The sequence below is a fragment of the Pleurodeles waltl genome, chromosome 11, assembly GCF_031143425.1.
Source record: "Pleurodeles waltl isolate 20211129_DDA chromosome 11, aPleWal1.hap1.20221129, whole genome shotgun sequence".
Taxonomy (NCBI): Eukaryota; Metazoa; Chordata; class Amphibia; order Caudata; family Salamandridae; genus Pleurodeles; species Pleurodeles waltl.
In genome coordinates, this window is record NC_090450.1 from 448520001 (window position 1) to 448538913 (window position 18913).

The 18913-nt window shown below is 46.9% G+C and overlaps 1 protein-coding gene across 1 annotated transcript in view; it reads right to left on the minus strand.

The window, feature by feature from the left end:
* Nucleotides 1–18222, minus strand: part of LOC138265111 (calcium-activated potassium channel subunit alpha-1-like) — an 82395-nt gene extending 64173 nt beyond the window's left edge. Inside the window, exon 1 of the mRNA XM_069212654.1 lies at nt 18145–18222. Coding sequence (XP_069068755.1) covers nt 18145–18222 — 78 coding nt within the window. The remainder of the gene's footprint in view (nt 1–18144) is intronic.
* Between the last annotated feature and the right edge of the window lie 691 nt (nt 18223–18913).

The following is an 18913-nucleotide window of genomic DNA, read 5'->3' on the forward strand; positions in this document are numbered from 1 at the left end:
GCTAAAAGAGACCAGGGTTTATCATTTATTCTTTGTCTGATAACAGTTGATGGGGCAAGCATCATGAACCACCTGAGCATCATCAGGAATTTGCAAGCTGTTCTGAAACTCTCTATGTGGCAAGGGTCTCCGCCACTGTGGAACGCAACAACTCTATTGTAGATGACCAATTTATAAAAACCATTCCCCTCAAGGACGTCTGACAATTGGATGAACCACTCATAGAGGAAGAAATATGAGGGGCCTTGAAGGCCTACCACAGGGGGAGACCCCCAGCCTAAAGGGTTCCCCAAAGAGATGCTCTTAAGTTATTTCACTCAACTGACTATCCATCTCATGGACTTTTTAAGGAAGTGCATAGAGCAGCTGTGTTGCTCTGAGACCTTTGTTGAGCAAACATTTCTGTTATACTACCACAGTCTCAGGTGAGTGAACATACTCCTCACCACATCTCTGGACAACCAGGAGGCACATGCTCTAGTATCATAGAATTGGAAAAGGCCTTAGATTCTGTAGATTGCCCTTTCATGTTTTGCCTCCTAGAGAAGATGAAGTTAGGCCCTGTCTTCCGCTGATACATACTCTACTATACACAGAGCCATGGGCACAAGGTAGGACGAAAGGCACGATATCTGAGCACTGCCCAAATCAAGTGAGGCACCAGACAAAGACGCCCTCTGTCACTGCTCCAGTTTCTTTAATAATCAAACCCCTACCAGAGTGGATCCACCATGATGCGCAACTCTGCGAATTCCTGTGGCCCTCCAGGCAGGATGACAGGGTATCCTTATATACATATGACCCTTTAGTATATATCAGCAACCCCTTTTAATCACTGGCCAACCCGTGCAAATAGTACATATTTATGATGAGGCCTCTGGCCTAACCATACAATGGACAAAGATTACCTAATTCTCAGTATCCGGAGACCACTCCAACACTCTTAGGTCCACACCGTAAGATGGGCCCTCGATCACATCAAATACTTAGGCATGCAGATAACCCTGGATAAACAGCTAGCATAGGACTTGAATTTTGCATCCATGACTAGACCCCAATTGCGTCAGGTGCACAACTGAACTAGGTACCTTCTACCACACAGTATGGCCATGTCTCATTATACAAAGATACTTATTTACACATTCTTTTGGAGGTGGTGGGTAGAACCGTTGTGGTGGCACCCAGAATGGGACTCATGGGTCCAAATGAGGGGCCCACAGGTCAGAACATTAGTGGCACTCAGACTTTTGCTTGCCAGCTGCAACAGAGCACGACATTGGTGTTCCCCTTTTGCCTCCCTGCTGCAGAAATAGAAACATTGGATGAACTGGTGCCCTAGAGCGAAGGAGCACATCTGCATATCCAGAGGCTGCCCCCAAATACATATGAAAATATGAGGCATGTGCCTGGAATAAACCCACCGCTGGATTTTAGACAGCAAGAGCATGAGACATTTGACAACACTGCTTTATTTAGTTCCTTTCTTTTATACATTCATGTGTATAATGCTGGGATCCTGGAATTTGGTTTTATTCATGATCTATAAAACAATAAATACTGTGGTAAAAAAAAAAAAAAAAAATAGCACATCACACTCCTCGCATCTACACATACAATGTATATTACATGTATGGATGATTTTATTGCCCAAATTATAATGGTATAAAAACGCATATTTCAAAGGATTTCACAGGATAGAAATATTGAAAAACTGAAAATACGTCACAGATCCCTGTGAAGCATGAGATTCATCATTACGACAGCCCAAAACACTCTGCAGAGCATTACTATTGTGAGGGCTTAAGGTATCATGCATCAATAGAGGACTAAATTATGTAGAAGGGTTTCTAAATTAATATGACAATGCTGACACACAAGCGGAGGTCTTCTTTCCACCTCGGGTTCAGAAACCGCAAGTGCTTTTGTGAGACACAATACATTATCTCCCTACTAGAAGTTGATTTATCACAAATCAATAACATAGTAAACATAACACTTCAACATCATGACCAATTTAACCCAAAACAAAACTTCAAACTGAATAAACTTTCAAAGCCTCATTACAACCTCAAAGTTAATGTAACATAAATGGTGCGCAAAACTAAGTTACAAACATATATGAAAACCACAGGTTGACCAAAACGTCTAAAGAGATTAAGGCCCTCATTATGACAATGGCGGTAGGTGCCGCTTACCACCATGCTGACTGCCGCCAACATATCGCGCCGGTATACCACTACGGGTATTATGACCCACACATAGAAATCCGCAACTATACAGACACACACAGAACTCCGCCAGCCCAAAGGTCAGTGATAAACTGACGGTACCAAAACCAACACCGTTACACCCACAGCATCATGACCCACGAATCACCGTGGCGGACAATCAACCGCGGGAAACCATTGGCGGTACAGACCGCCGCACTCAAAATACATATACACTAACAAAACTACACCACATTGGACAATTCAAACTACACACACCTGACACACATACACACACCACACCCACACACCCACAACACTATAAAACACCCATCCACAATACCCACAACCCCTTACAACGAAAAAAATATTGCCAACTGAGAGAGAGAGACAAGCCAGGAGCACCCACTGAATATGAGCCACAAAACACCATCACCCATACACCATCCACGCACCTCACAGCACACACCCCAACACATCACCACACACACCCTCACAAACACCACTCACACTACACCTAGGGCACCACAATGACACCCCAGATTCTCTGAGGAGGAGCTAAGGGTCATGGTGGAGGAAATCATCCGGGTAGAGCCACAGCTATTCGGATCACAGGTGCAGCAGACGTCCATTGCAAGGAAGATGGAGCTATGGTGGAGAGTCGTGGACAGGGTCAACACCATGGGACAGCACCCAAGAACAAGGGATGACATCAGGAAGAGGTGGAACGACCTACAGGGGAAGGTGTGTTCCGTGGTTCCAAGACACCAGGTAGCTGTACAGAGGACTGGCGGTGGACCCCCACCCCCTCCCGCACAACTACCAACATGGAAGGAGCAAGTCTTGGCGATCATGCATTCTGAGGGACTGGCAGAAATAGCAGCAGGACTGGTAAGTCAAATCTTTACTACTTTCACCCCCCTACCTGCATGCCATCACAAACTCCTACCCCTACCCTCACCCTCATCACTCCATCACCTCACATATACCCCACCATCACAACCCACCCAGCCCAGTACCAAGCCCTGCATGCTACACCAATGCATGGACTCCCATCACAGACCTGCATGGACACCCATCACCACAGCATGCACACTAGTGACAATCACTTAGCCAACCAAATCACAACTCACACAAGCCAAAGCTGCCTTGCTAATACCAACCATAGAGGGAAACATATCCATGCACAAGATGGCACACACAGAAACAACAACACTACATTTATATACCCAATCCATGCACAAGATGGCACACACAGAAACAATAACACTACATTTACATACCCACAGGACCCCCACACAACGTCACTGGAGAGGAGGTGCCAGCAACATCCAGTCCCACCCCAGAAGAGGCTGTGATGACAGCAGCTCTGCACGCCTGGATCAGGATGACCAACCTGGCCCAATAGGGACCTCTGGACAGTCAGTGACCCAGACACAGTCCCAAACCACCACAGAGCCTCCCCCCTCAGGAAACACCAGCACAGCACCCACCCAGCGGGCCCATCCCTCTGTCCCTAGGACACATCAATCAGCAGTGTATCTACCACTACAGGGACCCCAGGCAACCCCACAAACACAGGACGAACAGGGACCTGGGGTCAGTGATAGTGGGCACACGGTTAAGGGGACAGAGGCACAGGACAACTGGGAAGCTGGGAGGACTGCTGTGTGACGGAGGAGGACAGGCCAAAGGAACCGACTCATCACGATGCACTCACCAACATCCTGGGAGCATACAACCATTCCGAGGAGACCATGAGCCAGATTCTGGCCAAGTTGCAAGAGACCCAGCTGCTGCAGGAGGGAGAATACCTGGGTATCGGGGAGGACTTGAGAGACATCCAAACCACCCTGGTCACCATTGCAGGGGTGTTGGCAGACATGGCCAACACCATGAGGGAGGCAGTGGCACACCAACGGGCCCCTAACACTAGCCACACCAAAGAACAGCCCTCCACCTCTGCTGACGCTAGTGGACAGGAGGCCCCGCCACAGGAACAACAGGCCACCAACACCCCACCCCCTGCAGAAGGAGAACCACCACGCAAAAGGTCTCTGCGATCCAGGCAGAAGTCAGAGAACATTGCCAAGACCCCCGCCAGGAAATAGGACTCACCTGATTGTCACCTTTCTGTCCCACTCTGTCACCCTGTCCACCTTGAACTGACATTGCTCCACTTCCTATGCCCCCTTGGACAATGTACCTGTGATACCAATAGACTGGACTCTATCCTGAACATTTCTCCAGCATCAACCCAGCCCATTGCAATACCCCCTACACTTATTATCACAGAAATAAACACACTTGGAACTAATACAAGTATGGAGTCTGTCAACTGATTGAAAAATATATTAGTTTACCAAGCTGTAAACATTTCAATTCAAATGTACAGTTATATTTACATAGGTATGACCTGTAGTGGGCAGTAGTAAACACACCAGGAGCCAGAGTAGGGCACAGAGATCTGAAAATAGAGATGCCGAAGGGTACAGTAAGTGGCCATGAAAATAGGGAATTCAGGCTGCCATGTTCAATGTCAAACACAAAACTGCAATGGAAGGTGAAGTTACAGTGCCTTACCTGTGTGTCACTGGAAGTACTGTTGAATTAGTGTAGTTCTGTAATCCACATCTTTTTCCTCTGCCTCCTCTTCGTCACTGTCCACAGGCTCCACCGCTGCCACACGACCATCCCCAGGCTTATCCTCCTGCAGAAAAGGCAGCTGGCCTCTCAAGGCCAGGTTGTGCAACATGCAACATGCAATGATGATCTGGCACACCTTCTTGCGTGAGTAGTACGGGGATCCACTTGTCAGATGAAGGCACTGGAATCTGGCCTTCAGGAGGCCAAAGGTTCGCTCACTGATACTCCTTGTTCGCCCATGTGACTCATTGTAATGTTCCTCTGCCCTTATCTTGGCATTCCTCACTGGGGTCAGTAGCCATGAGAGTTTGGGGTAACCAGAGTCACCTGCAAATATCGAGGGACACCTGTTAGCCACATACTCACCCTTAGGGCCAGACCCACACCCATATATTTACATCAACTGGGTGGTGACCATGGGCTCACCTATTAGCCACACCAGGTGCGTCTGGAGTTGAGACATCACAAATGGGAAGCTGCTATTCCTCAAGATAAAGGCATCATGCACAGAGCCAGGATACTTTGCATTGACATGGGAGATGTACTGGTCCGCCAAACACACCATCTGCACATTCACTGTGGCCAAATCCTCCACCTGGGGGAGTACAATGTAGCTGCACATGTGTTTCATCAGGGCAGACAACACTCTGGTCAGCACGTTTGAGAACATAGGCTGTGACATCCCTGATGCCATGCCCACTGTCGCTTAAAAGGAACCACTTACCAGGAAATGGAGCACTGACAGGACCTGCACTAGAGGGGGTGATACCCTGTGGGTTTTTGTTTTACAGAAACAGTATGTGCACTGATAAGTCAGTTGATGTGCCTATGTCTGCTGTGACGCAGTTAGGTGCCATGGCCTGTGCCCCCCTAGAATGGCGGTTGTCCGACCTGTGAGGAGGGACAAGTGGAAATGAGGTAATTCCGCTGGAGTTGTGCGCTATTGCGGTCGGCGGTCGATGACCACCGTGCAACATCGCATTGGTTAAGATTGGGGCCTACAGGTTCCAGGAGCCAATGGCGATGTACGCCGGCGGTGACGGTACGCACTGCCGTGGACGTGACCGCCATTTTCTATCTGTTCACTGACTTGCTACCCGACATTCAACAGGAGAGGATCTACACTGCAAGTGCTCCTGTGACCTGTGTCTGAAAGTGACCATGGCTTGTGTGTCTGGGGAAAGGGCCCCTGCCTTCACTTCGGAGGAGTTGGAGAGACTGGTGGTTAGGGTCCTACCCCAGTAACCTTTACTATATGGTCCTCTAGACCAACAGGTGAGAACACTGTGAGCATGATGCGTGGGGTATGAATGTATGGAGTGCTGTCTGTGTAAGCCTCATGTAGGGGGGGCTGAGGGGTCCTGGGCAGAGTGCTGCATGTATGGTGGACAATGTATGTGCGTAAGGGGATGGGAGGGATATGGTAGGGTATGAGTATGACAGTCCGGATAGTATGACTAATACCTTTTCTGATGTATTTGCCCTGCAGGTCAGCGTCCTTCAGAAAAAGGGTATTTGGTGTGCCATCGCCAAGGAAGTGCGGACCCTGGGGGTCTTTGACAGGCGGAGCACCCACTGCTGCAAACGGTGGGAGGACCTGCGCAGCTGTGTAAAGAAGACAGCGGAGGGCCAGCTGGGGCTGGCCTCCCAACAAGGAAGGGGTACCCATTGTACCCTGACCCCCCTGATGTTCCGCATCCTGGGGGTGGCCTATCCGGAGTTGGATGGGCGCCTGAAGGCATCACAGCAGCCACCAGGGGGTGAGTACAGATTCAGATTCTTGACTTTGCACGAGTGAAGGTGTTACCTGGGTGGGGGATGTGGGCTGTGCGTGCCCCTAGGCAGGGCGAACATGGCAGGGTAGGTTCCATGATGGGCAAGCTCAGATGCACTCCAACCACAATAATGTTGGTGGGCACCTACTACTGGGCAGGGTCCTGTGGGTTTCAGGTGTGCAGCTAATGGCGTGAGGTATTGTATCCCATGGGCTAGTGACTAGCATTGTAGCAGGGAGTGCATGGCCTAGTGCATAGGGCTGTTCCCTGTGAGTTGTGTACGCCAATGGTAGTGTTGTTGCTGGCACTGACCAAGTGTATCCTCTGTCTCCTCCCCCTCTTTTTGTTTTGTCACCCTGTTCTTGTGTGCATTAGCATCATCTGGCAGAGGAGCAGAGGCGCCGGTGACAGAGGGAGCTGCATCCCACATGGGCCTGGAGGCCGAATCCACTGACGGTGAGGGCACCAATGGGACGGAGGGTGAAGGGAGCACCACGACAGAGACAGGAGGGGACATTACCGACAGTGACCCCTCCTCCAATGGAAGCTCCCTGGCGGTGGTGGACACCTCTGTGCCCACCCCAACTACAGGTACAGACACCACCCCCCATACCAGCACCGCCCTCCCAGCAGCCCCTCACCGTGTTTCCCGTGCCTGCTCACCCAGGAGGGTGGGCATCTCCTTTGCCCTAGGCACCTCAGGCCCTGCCCCAGTCAGCCCTGCTGCCCTCAGTAAGGAGGCTATTGACCTCCTGAGATCCTTCTCTGTTGGGCAGTCATCCATACTGAATGCCATCCAGGGTGTAGCAGGGCATTTGCAACAAACAAATGCATACCTTTAGGGCATTCACTCTGGCGTGGCGGCCCAACAGAGAGCATTCCAGGCTCTGGCCAACTCCCTGATGGCAGCCAATGCCCCTGTCTCCAGCCTCCCCCCTCCAACTTTCTCTACCCAGTCCCAATTCCCTCAACCCCATCCTATCCCAAGCACACCTTCAGACCAGCAATCACCCAAATCAACACACAGAAGTGGCTCAGGCAAACACAAGCACCACACTTCATATCACAGGCACTCACACAAGCACCATTCACATGCAGACAGACCAACATCCACTGCCTCCACTGTGTCCCCCTCCTCCTCGTCATCCACCTCCCTCCCAGTAGCGTCTCCACTCACACCTGCATGCACTACATCCTCATCCACTACCTCTATCACCAGCACGCCTATCAGTACATGTCTTCACTGGCAGTCACAACCCCCACATCCATGCACACGTCCCCTGTGTCATCTCCCACTGTGTCTGTGACCCCTCCTCCCAAAGTACACAAACGCAAGCACACAGACACCCAATAGCCATCCACATCACAATAGCATCCAGCTCATGCACCTGCACCATAACACAGCAGACTGACAGCTCCTACAATCACTCCCTCTTCCTCCACTCCCAAATCTTCACCCTCTTCCCACCCCAGTGTCCCTAAGAAGCTTTTCCTCACCACCATTGACCTCTTCCCTACCCCCACTGTGGTTTCTGTAGCTACTGCAGGTGTGAGAGGCTCCAAGGAGGCACCCATCAGCACAGCCAGTGTGCCAGCACCACCTGCCAAGGCCAAGAAGGGTCCACCACCTAGTAAGGCCAGGAAGGGGACACCAGCCAGCAAGCGGAAGGAGGCACCACTAGCCGGCAGGGGGAAGGAGGCACCACCAGCCAGCAAGGGGAAGGAGGCACCACCAGCCAGCAAGGGCAAGAAAAAAACACCAGCTGGCAGAAGCACCATCTGCCAAGGGCAGGAAGAGGCACACAACACCAGCCCTGGCACTTCAGACATCCGAGGCTGCTGGTGAAGGCCTGGAGGCTACCACCACCGCTACCTGCACCGCAGCCAGCACGCCTCCTCCCCCACCGCCAGCATCACCACTGCCAGCAGCAGCAGCCCCAGTGGGCAGCCGTCTGAGGCTGAAGGTGAAGGCCTGGAGTCTACCACCACCACTGACAGTCACTGCCGGCGAACAGTGTGTAGTAGTGACTACATGGGCTGCAGTGCGCACCTAGGTGAGAGACTGTGACCTTGCCCCATCCAGGATGAAGCACACTGGGCACAAAGCACCCTCCAGAACCAGTGGAAGATGGCATCCACTCACCCCCTCCTTGGCAGGATGAAGCACACTTTGCACAAAGCCACCTCCAGAACCAGTGGAGAAGCCATCCACTTGAGAGACTGTGGCTTTGCACTCCCCAGGACCAGGCAGTGGGCAAACCACCCAATTGAGAGACTGTGGCTTTGCACTCCCCAGGACCAGGCAGTGGGCAAACCACCCACTAGAGAGACTGTGGCTTTGCACTCCCCAGGACCAAGCAATGGGCAAACCACCCACTTGTGGGACTGTGGCTTTGCACTCCCCATGACCAAGCAGTGGGCAAACCACCCACTTGGGAGACTGTGGCTTTGCACTCCCCAGGACCAGGCAGTGGGCAAACCACCCACTTGAGAGACTGTGGCTTTGCACTCCCCAGGACCAGGCAGTGGTCATGTAGCCCCCTCCAGGCCAGTTGCGTTGTACCATCTTCCAGCTGAGGTGCCCCCCCATTCCCCGTCCCCCTGAGTTGCCTGTGTTTTTTCGACCTGATGCCCTTGCAGTGTTCTCTCCGTATTGAGGCAGGAGTCAGGTGTGGCCTTGGCCTATGTGTTATGGCCCTGTGGGCCACGGACATTTTGGAGTGGGTACTGTCCCTCCTTTTGTATATATTATATATATAGTACATAATGTTTATTGATTTAAGTATGTATTTCTCTAAAACTGTACTATTACACTCATTTTAATCCATTCCTTTTGTCCTTGCGTTATTCCTGAGGGTTACGGGGTGTATATGTAATGTTGTTGCATCTGCTTGTGTGTATGGTGTTGGGGGTGGGGGTGTGGGTGGGGGTGTTGCATGTTGCATGTGTGTGTCACTCTCTTTTTCCTCCCCCCTCCCTTGTGTGCTAGGTGCAGTACTCACCGTGGTCATCTTCACCGGCGTTTGTGTTCCTGGTGTATGAGAAGGTACACCAGCATTGGAAAAAAGTGGAGGTCGGGCTCCATGGCATTGCGGTTCTTCCTTGAGTGTCGAGAGGTGAGTCGTTTCCCTTCGGTGTACTGTTTCCGCCGTGCTTTTGATGGCGTTGGTACCGGCCCGGAAAAGGTGGCTGATAGGCATGTTGTAATGCTGTGGGCGGTACATTGTCTTCCGCCTGGCTGTTGGTAGTTACCGATGCAGTGTTTGTTGCTACCGCCATGGCTGTCGGTGTGTTAAAGTGGCTGGTGGTCATGATTCCATTTTGTTTACCACCGGCCTGTTGGCGGTGTTACTGCTGATTTATCACCGACCACCAGAGTTGTAAAGAGGGCCTAAATTTACCAAACATTAATACTGGGAAGCACTACAAAAGAATGACACTGATTAACAAAACTATAATATGCACATTAAAGTCAGATTTTCAAAGCAGATGATGGTGACATCAGAAAATCATCAAATTAAGTTAATAACATTTAATTTTCAGAGCTGGGCCGTTCTCAACTCTAATACAAATTTGGACTTAAATGTGTGGGAATGGGCTAACATATGCAGAAAAACCAAAGACAGACAAAAATAATTTGGAAATTTCATCTAACTAACGTAGGTCACTATAAACATACTCTGGTGTAATTATCTAAGCTAAAAAGGAAACAAGATACCACATTTAGGCCCATATTTATACTTTTTTTGCACCACATTTGCATCACTTTTTGACGCAAAAGCGGCGCAAACTTACAAAATCTAATTATATTTTGTAAATTTGCTCTGCTTTTGCATCAAACAATGACACAAATGTGGCACAACAAAAAAAGTATAAATATGGGCCTTACTTTACACCTCCCCTCATTGGACAGAAGATAGGAAAGGATCATCAAGAAGAATGTTCAACCTCTGTGCAGCATCAGTAGACAGCAGCATCAGGACAGTGCAGCACACAGGCTGTGCATTGAACAGTTCAGCAGTTCAGAATTGATTTGACATATTAGTACTGAACAGCTTAAGCAAGTGGGGCAATTGGAATTAAAAGAAATTTATAATATGAAGATCAAATACAACAGAAGACTTACAGAGGGACAGGAAGTGGAGATGACAGCAGCAGCCTTTATCAGTCTTTAGCAGACTCACAGACTGAGTAAAACTTCCAAAAGTCTCTCCCTAGCTAGAAATGTCCGGGGGATTCCGATTGGTCCTCCAGATGGGCTCATCATACGCTCAAGGATCACCATCCAGTGGTAGCCGCTGACACCATCAAGTTAGCAACTATTCCGGATTTTCTCAGAGAAATTACATGAGCATCTCAATGAATTCATACAGTTCTGCCACAATATTACATTCTCTAGTTGATTTTTTACACCAGGATCTTCCCTCAGGATGAGCTGAACAATTCTCACACGAAGTTAGAAAGATTTCCTGTCTTGTTCGACAGCTAGAACAGATATATTGTTACATTCTAAACTTTGAAACATGTTCTCAGTCTTTAACACAATAGGACATTCAACATCGCATCAGCAACCTAGGAAACATTTCAGGTCAGATGGAAACAAAATAAACACATATTCTTCCTCTACTGCTACAGAAAAAAGAATCTTCAGCCCTAGCCAAGCTAGGAAAGCCTACATACAATCTAATGCAATTTAACACACAAAACCTATTGTGCACCTTACAATTTGAATCAATTATGTAAAGCAAATTATTTTATTGCAAACATTTTTTACAAAATATTAGAAACAATTTAAACATGCATTTATTTTTCTGCACACATGTAACTTCACATTAAGACACTCAATTTAAATCAATATAAGTACGATTAATTCATGTCCATTTAATACTCCAAATTCTAATATTCATCTAAATAAATACCTTTAATGTTAATTCATGTCAGTAGCTTACTAGAATATAAATGCAAAATATCTTTCATGTTAACATATGCTGCCAAATACAAATGTAGGTCACATTGTCCACCATATTTCAAATGTGCACATTTTACATTTTCAAGTAATTTTTTACTATTAGGCGTTTCGAATGAAGGTTAACTAGTGACCGTATGCTAACTTCTATGCCACTGATATATTAGTGAAATTTGATCTCTCTCAACAACAAATGGCAAATTGTGCAGCATTACTAAGCACATTCATTGGCAGTATTCTTTTCATCCATTTGACCTAGGAACAACATTTTTGTAGAAATATGCATAATGTGTGATAAGTTATAGAACAAGTCCAGTAAATTAATAATTATGAAGCAAATGCTGCAGCTATAGAATCTCCTAATTCCACCAGCCCTGGCTATTTCTATTTTTATATGGACAGTCTATCCGTATAAGGTAAACAAAATCTAAATATTCTCATCTAATCATTGCCCATTGTCAGCACCACCTCAGAGAGAACAGCTTCAGCAATCTCTCCCTTGTACATACAGAATGTATTTTTAGCAAAATACTGGATGTTTTTTTCTAAAATCTCACATTCTTATCTCCATACCGAAGTATTGTTCTCTTCTTTTTACTGAAGCGTGCCAAGAAACATAGGCGCAGATTTATGGAAAGTGGCACTGCACCGACTGCAGCACCACTTTCCCTGTGCCCCTTAGTGCCCCCCTACTGCCACCATGTGTGAGCCGTATTTAAAGTACAGCACACCATGGCGCAGGGTAGGGGGCATTAGCGCCATTATTTTTCACGCTATTGATATACTCTGCAGGAGTAGTGCCAAACTGTTGGCACTACTCCTGCAGAGTACATACAAGCCCATTCTAAAGAATGGAAGCCCCCTTTTAATGCCTGCTCTGAGCAGGCGTTAAAAGTGTTGTAAAAAATGGCACAAGGAAATCTGATAGATTTCCTAGCATCATGTATTCTCCCCCATAACAGGAGAACATCTGGCGCAGGCATAATGTAGTGCAAAGTGTTACAGAGTGGTGCAGTGCATGCATTGCGCCACTCTGTAAATACGGCTCAGGGATTTCAGCCTCACTCAGCCACATTAACATAAAAAATAATGACATTAATCTGTCACAAGGTGGTGCTAGGGCATTATAAATATGCCCCATAGTCTAGTATTTCACAAACTATCCTTAAAAACATTTCCCTGTTAGACAAAAACACATACCCCCAAGCTACATTCCCCAAAACATTTATTATATAAAAAGCTATGACTTAACAACTTTGATCTGGAAAATGTGGATTTAAGTATGAGTTAAATGTTTCAATGAGGATGTGATGCACCCACATTTACCACAAAGCCAGATAAATCAGGTATTATAAAAGGGCAGGTACCAGGGTGTGCTTTTTCTGCTGTATGTCCCCTGGATGGTCTGCACCAGCCTCAAGAACATAACCAATCCTGTCTTTCACACTAATTCCTCACTGGCACACGTTCAAACACTGATTCTTAACAAGTGGAAAGATAAATGCCTGGCATTGGATTTGGTGGCTACCTAGGTGCACCAAATCTAAACAAAAGCTCTCTGACTGAGAATTTAAGGAGCCCCAACATCTGCATTTGCCAGAGTTCAAGTCATCTGTAAATTAGCACTTTTTTCTTGAATATTCAACATAATTTTGAAGAAAAGTCATGGCTTTTTGTTAGTGAACTAAGGGCCTGATGCAGATCTTGGTGGTTGCACTTCCAAGCCATGTTGGCTGTGGACCCGAAAAGACCGGCAAGTCATGGTCTTATGCCCGCCGTATTTAGATGTAGTGCTGCTGAGCCAAAGACCGCCATGATGGAATCCACTCTGTTGCGCAAGCTGCATCCCGCAGTCAAAGAGGTTGACTCCAAAGCTGACAAGCAGGCCGTTAGTCACCGTCTTGATGGTGGGATCCCGCAGTGCATATTTAGATCACAAAATCATGCTGATAGTGTTTTAGCAGTGGGCCCATGACGGTGGGAGTCTGTCGCTGGACCTGTTCAGTATAGTGCTATGGCTGTGGTCATTGGTTGGATGCCAGCAGCCCACACAAATTGAAAATTGGACATTTGTAAGCACCTGCAAAACACACTATAAAACACACTCCATTCCAGACCATGATCTTTAACCAATACACTGCAGTAGACCATTTGGATGCAGGAATTGCCACACAGGAGCCAGGTTTTTTCTCTGTTTTTCACCCTCTGTGTCTTTTGTTAATATTATTTTTATGGATTATCCCTATCTTTCTGGGCACTCGTTTTTTCATAATTGTTCACTATGGCAGGGAGGAGAAATCCAAGTTTCACAAAAGGAGAGCTGTCTGCCACATTTGTGTGGAGCACAAGTACAAAATACAGCCATATCCCAGAAGTGGAAAATGTGGTCCAGAATAGTTGACAGAGTATATGCTGTATCTAACAATCTGCCTAGACAGGAGGAGATTAAGAAGATGTGGAATGACCTGTGGGGGAGGGTGCATTCCCTGACCTCCAAGCATCACCTTAAGGACCAGAGGACTGTTGGTGGTTCTCCCTGTTACAACTCTTTCCCTGGGAGGAGAAGGTCTTGCAGATCCTATATCCTGAAGACTTGACTGGAATTCCTGGTGGAGTGGAGTCTGGTAGGTTTCACTTAGCAATGTCTCAACAATCACAAATGGAGTCTTGCCCTTAAGTAAGATATTTAGAATGCTTCAACGCCCTTAGCAAAACAGATATATCTAAACTTGACTCTACAAAATATATTGTTCCATATCAATCACTAGCATCATGGTTGTATCTCTCTTTTTCACTAAGTGCAATATGTGTTGTTCCCCATTGATCATCCCTTGCATTTGCTCAGTCCCTTGCTTTCTAACAATGTATATTGTAGTTCTCCCAAAAACAGGTCCAAAACTCTATCCATTTGCACAGAAAGGTATATTGTTTGTAAGTGGTGTTTCATCTATTCACCTCATACCCATATGAGTGCACATGTTGCACAAGTGTGTTCATCTCCAATGTAGTAATTGAAATAGATAAACAAGTATTGCCTATGGTGTCAACAGATGACTATAACTACCATGATGCCCTGCTTTTGTATCTGCAAAACAACTGAGTAATGTAAAGCTGTTCCACCTTCTTTTACTTCCATATGTGAACACATCTCAGAACCTTGTGCATTGACAGTCACCATGTCATGCTATGTTATAAAATGTCAATTCGTGTGTATCTCAAGCATGTTGCCACCTTCTCATAGCTACATTGAAGTGATGGAAATACTCACATAATTCATAGTCTTTTGAATCCAAGATTTACAACAATGTGTTGTGGCATGCTGAATAGAAGTAGTAACTACACACAATTTACTTTTCACTGTCCATATGATGAGCAATGACAGTTTTAATTTAAAGTTGAACCACATTGATTCCAATATTTGTTGTATAGCCTGCTAGGCCTTGAAATGGTCCAGTACTCCAATCTGCTCACCACTGTGTTTGGTTGAATGTCTGCTACATCTAGCATACATTTCTGAAAGAACACTATTGCATTTCAGGACATCTCTACAACATCAGCAGTGGAGTTGTTATCTGTGTAAATCAGGCAGCATGTGTAAAATAAGGAAAATCACGCAAAGGCCTAATTAGTCTTTCACTCTGTTAATACTCTTTTAAGTTGACCCATTTGTAGACAAAGACACATAAAATGCACAAACTCTATATTAATAACATAGGGGGTCATTCCGACCCCGGCGGGCGGCGGGCGCCGGCCACCGGGCGGAAATCGCCAAAAGACCGCACCGCGGTCAAATGACCGCGGCGGTCATTCTAACTTTCCCGCTGGGCCGGCGGGCGATCTCCAAAAGATCTGAAAGCCTGCAAAGCCGAATGGAGCCGGCGGATTTGCAGGGGTGCGACGGGTGCAGTGGCACCCGTCGCGATTTTCAGTGTCTGCAAAGCAGACACGGAAAATCTTTGTGGGGCCCTGTTAGGGGCCCCTGCACTGCTCATGCCAGTGGCATGGGCAGTGCAGGGGCCCCCAGGGGCCCCACGACACCCGTTTCCGCCAGACTGGTTCTGGCAGTGTAAACCGCCAGAAACAGGCTGGTGAGAAGGGGGTCGGAATCCCCATGGCGGTGCTGCAAGCAGTGCCGCCATGGAGGATTCCCTGGGCCAGGGGTAAACCGGCGGGAAACCGCCGGTTCCCCTTTTCTGACCGCAGCTTTACCGCCGCGGTCAGAATGGCCCGGGAAGCACCGCCAGCCTGTTGGTGGTGCTTCCTCTGCCCTCCACCCTGGCGGTTTCAAACCGCCAGGTTCAGAATGAGGGCCACAATCTCTGCATCCTTCACAGGTCCAATCCCTGGGACTAGTGTACCACTGTATGCCAGCCAAGACACCGCCACTCCAGACCAGGAGCAAACCTTCAGTTAGGACTCCACTGTTGCAAGCCCAGATGATCGGGAGACAGCTGGCCAGACAGCTCCAGTGAGTCGCACTGGGCCAACACCTACACCTCCCACCCTAGCTGCAATACCATCTCAGCATGAGGACATCTGCACTTCCTGTGTACCGAGGAGGTACACACCTATCCTGTGACCCCAGTCCTGGCTTCTGTTGAGGCAACACCAACACTGCCTCCAATTATGCCAGGACCCAGTGGTATGTAGCACACTCCCTCAAGGGCACAGGGTAGTGGGGTAGGGGTCATGGGAGGGAATCAGTGGGCCGGAAAAGTGAGGCCACTGGTATTTTTGTCAGCTAGACCACCAATGACCAAGACTTGGAAGCAGTACAACAGTCCCAAGACTCGATGGGACAGGTTGTAACTGACTCGGGAGATCAAGGAGTTGCAGAGGGAGCTCATCTTGGAAATACACACTCACAATGAAAATTTGAATTGTTAAGCATGCCGCTACCACATTTATAAGCATTATTTATATTATTACAATTTTACCTTATGTTCATGGGATAGTTTAGCACTTTTTTAGAGGGATTAGCATTGTTTTATGTTTGTTTATTTGATTGTACTAGGTGAGTTTCACTAGCTCATGGTATGCATTAAAAATTAGGCACAATTTAAGAACAGTTGTTACACCTGCTCACATGAATGAAGGTTGTCTAACAGAGGGACAATACGTGGTATCATAGGCCTTTGCATGAATTCTGCGTTTTTAGTTTGTGGACTTTGTGAGTAAGTTGTTCACTATTGTTTGGCTCCTACGGAGAGCACTAAGAGGCATATTTAAGAAAAATGGAACTGCACACAGTGGAGCAACACTTTTCTTGCACCCTTCAGCACCCCCCTAACACCACCATGTGTGCGCCATATTTAAAATAGAATTGTTGACGCTAGTCCGGTGTTTTGCAGGATTACCGTAAAAAATCCGGATGCTAATCCTGCAAAGCACACAGAGGCCCATTGTAACCAATGGAAGCCTCATTTTAACACCTGCTTTAAGCAGGCATTAAAAGTGCAAAAAATGGGGCAAGGGAATCTAAGAGATTTCCTTGCGCCATTGTTTTTGGCCCCCCAAAAGGGGGAAAGCCCCCTTTGCATACATTATGCCTGGTGCAGGCATAATATAGCGCAAAGGGTTACAAAGTGGTGCAATGCGTGCATTGGAATGGCGCGAGGGGCTCTTAAACATGCCCCTTAATGTTTATGTTTTTTTATATGTTTTGGCTTCACTATTTGTGGTATTTACTGTGTTTAATGGTGGTATTTAATGCATTCGTGTCTGTTTTGCATTGTAGGCACATAGTCACATTTAGGTTTTTATTATTTATTTTTTATAATTCTGTCATCATATTTTTGCCATTATTTAGCAGGATGAAGAGTTTTTCTGTTTCATAAACATTGCATACAGATATGATAAATATTATCATGGTAGGTTGTATCAAGCCATGGGTACTGTTGGTTCTGATGCCACCTTTTGTATTGTAGTTACCCCCGAGGAAGGGCAGTTTGCCTGAAATGCATTTGCTTTGGACACAGAAGCTGATTCATGGGAATGGTGGATTGCCAGTCGCTGGAAAGGTAAGACTGGATTGGCACCTGTTGAACTGTTTGTTGAAAAAGTGTGTTGAACCATGGAGCAGATGAATAAAAGCTGAAACTGGATTAAGATTTTGATTGTACATATTGACTTCATACATGGGCAGTGTATCCTGGTTTCGGGACCAGATGTGGCTCCAACCATCATACATGTTGTCAAACGTGCACGGACAGAGCGCATTCCAGGTTTGCATACTATCTATTGGGTTGATAATTATGAAACTTAAAACTTACCAGCAACGTGGTGTGCATTCTATGATTTGACATTATTAACAAGTACACCACTGCCAGCCTCTCCACAGACAGGGAGGCCCAGCCACAAGAAGAGCCTGGTGCACCCACACCAGTCCCTGCACCTGTGCCCCCTACTCCCTTCCCCGAGGGGATGGTCATCTGGACCGCCAGGAGAGGACGGCAAGACCACCACCACCACCTCCAAGAGATGCAGATCGTAATTTTCTCCAGTTTGTTTCTACCATTCACTCTGTGGACTATTTCAGGGGCACATTTACCTTTTCTGGTGACAGTTGTATTTGGACATTGGACTCCAAACTGATTTTTGGCTCTGCTACCATACTTTCATCCACCATGATAGACTTTTTGGTTCATTTGCTCATTTTTGATTCATCTTTGTGTCATGGAAATAAATGACATGGACACAAACTACAAGACTCTTGTTGAATTTATTGTGGCATTTCATTTGTCATCTCTGTCTTCCACTATCATGTTGTCAAGTCTTTTGAAAATGTATTTGCTAAGGAAACTTAGAACTGACAAAGAGGTAATGTGTTACCCATTTCATTCAAACAAAACAAAAACAATTCATGGTGTATTGGGATCTTACATATGTAGCTAACAGGTCCTTTAAGAAATCAGAGCTGAGTTTCACAAACCATGCATAGCCCCAATAGTCTGTGCCATTCAGGGGTGAACACTCCACCACCTTGACACCACAGAAGAAAGGGAATATTGCATGGGATCAAATTAAATAGGCAAACTATCAATGACGCATGACCTCAGTTGGAGCGATACATCCTGCTCTCACAATAGGGACCCTACATCAATAAAACCAATAGTCTACATAATGGCGGTAACAAAATTTGAGGCCACATGACCATTACAGGACACTGTAGCAGTATCTGGTGTAATTACGGACCCACCATTCAGAGGTGTGCTATTAAAAATGGTTTAAACTATGCTGAGGCACATCAACAGCTACCTACACTGAACATAAATTGCAGATTTAGCTAATGTGAAGGAACAATAGCATGCTAGGTTTTG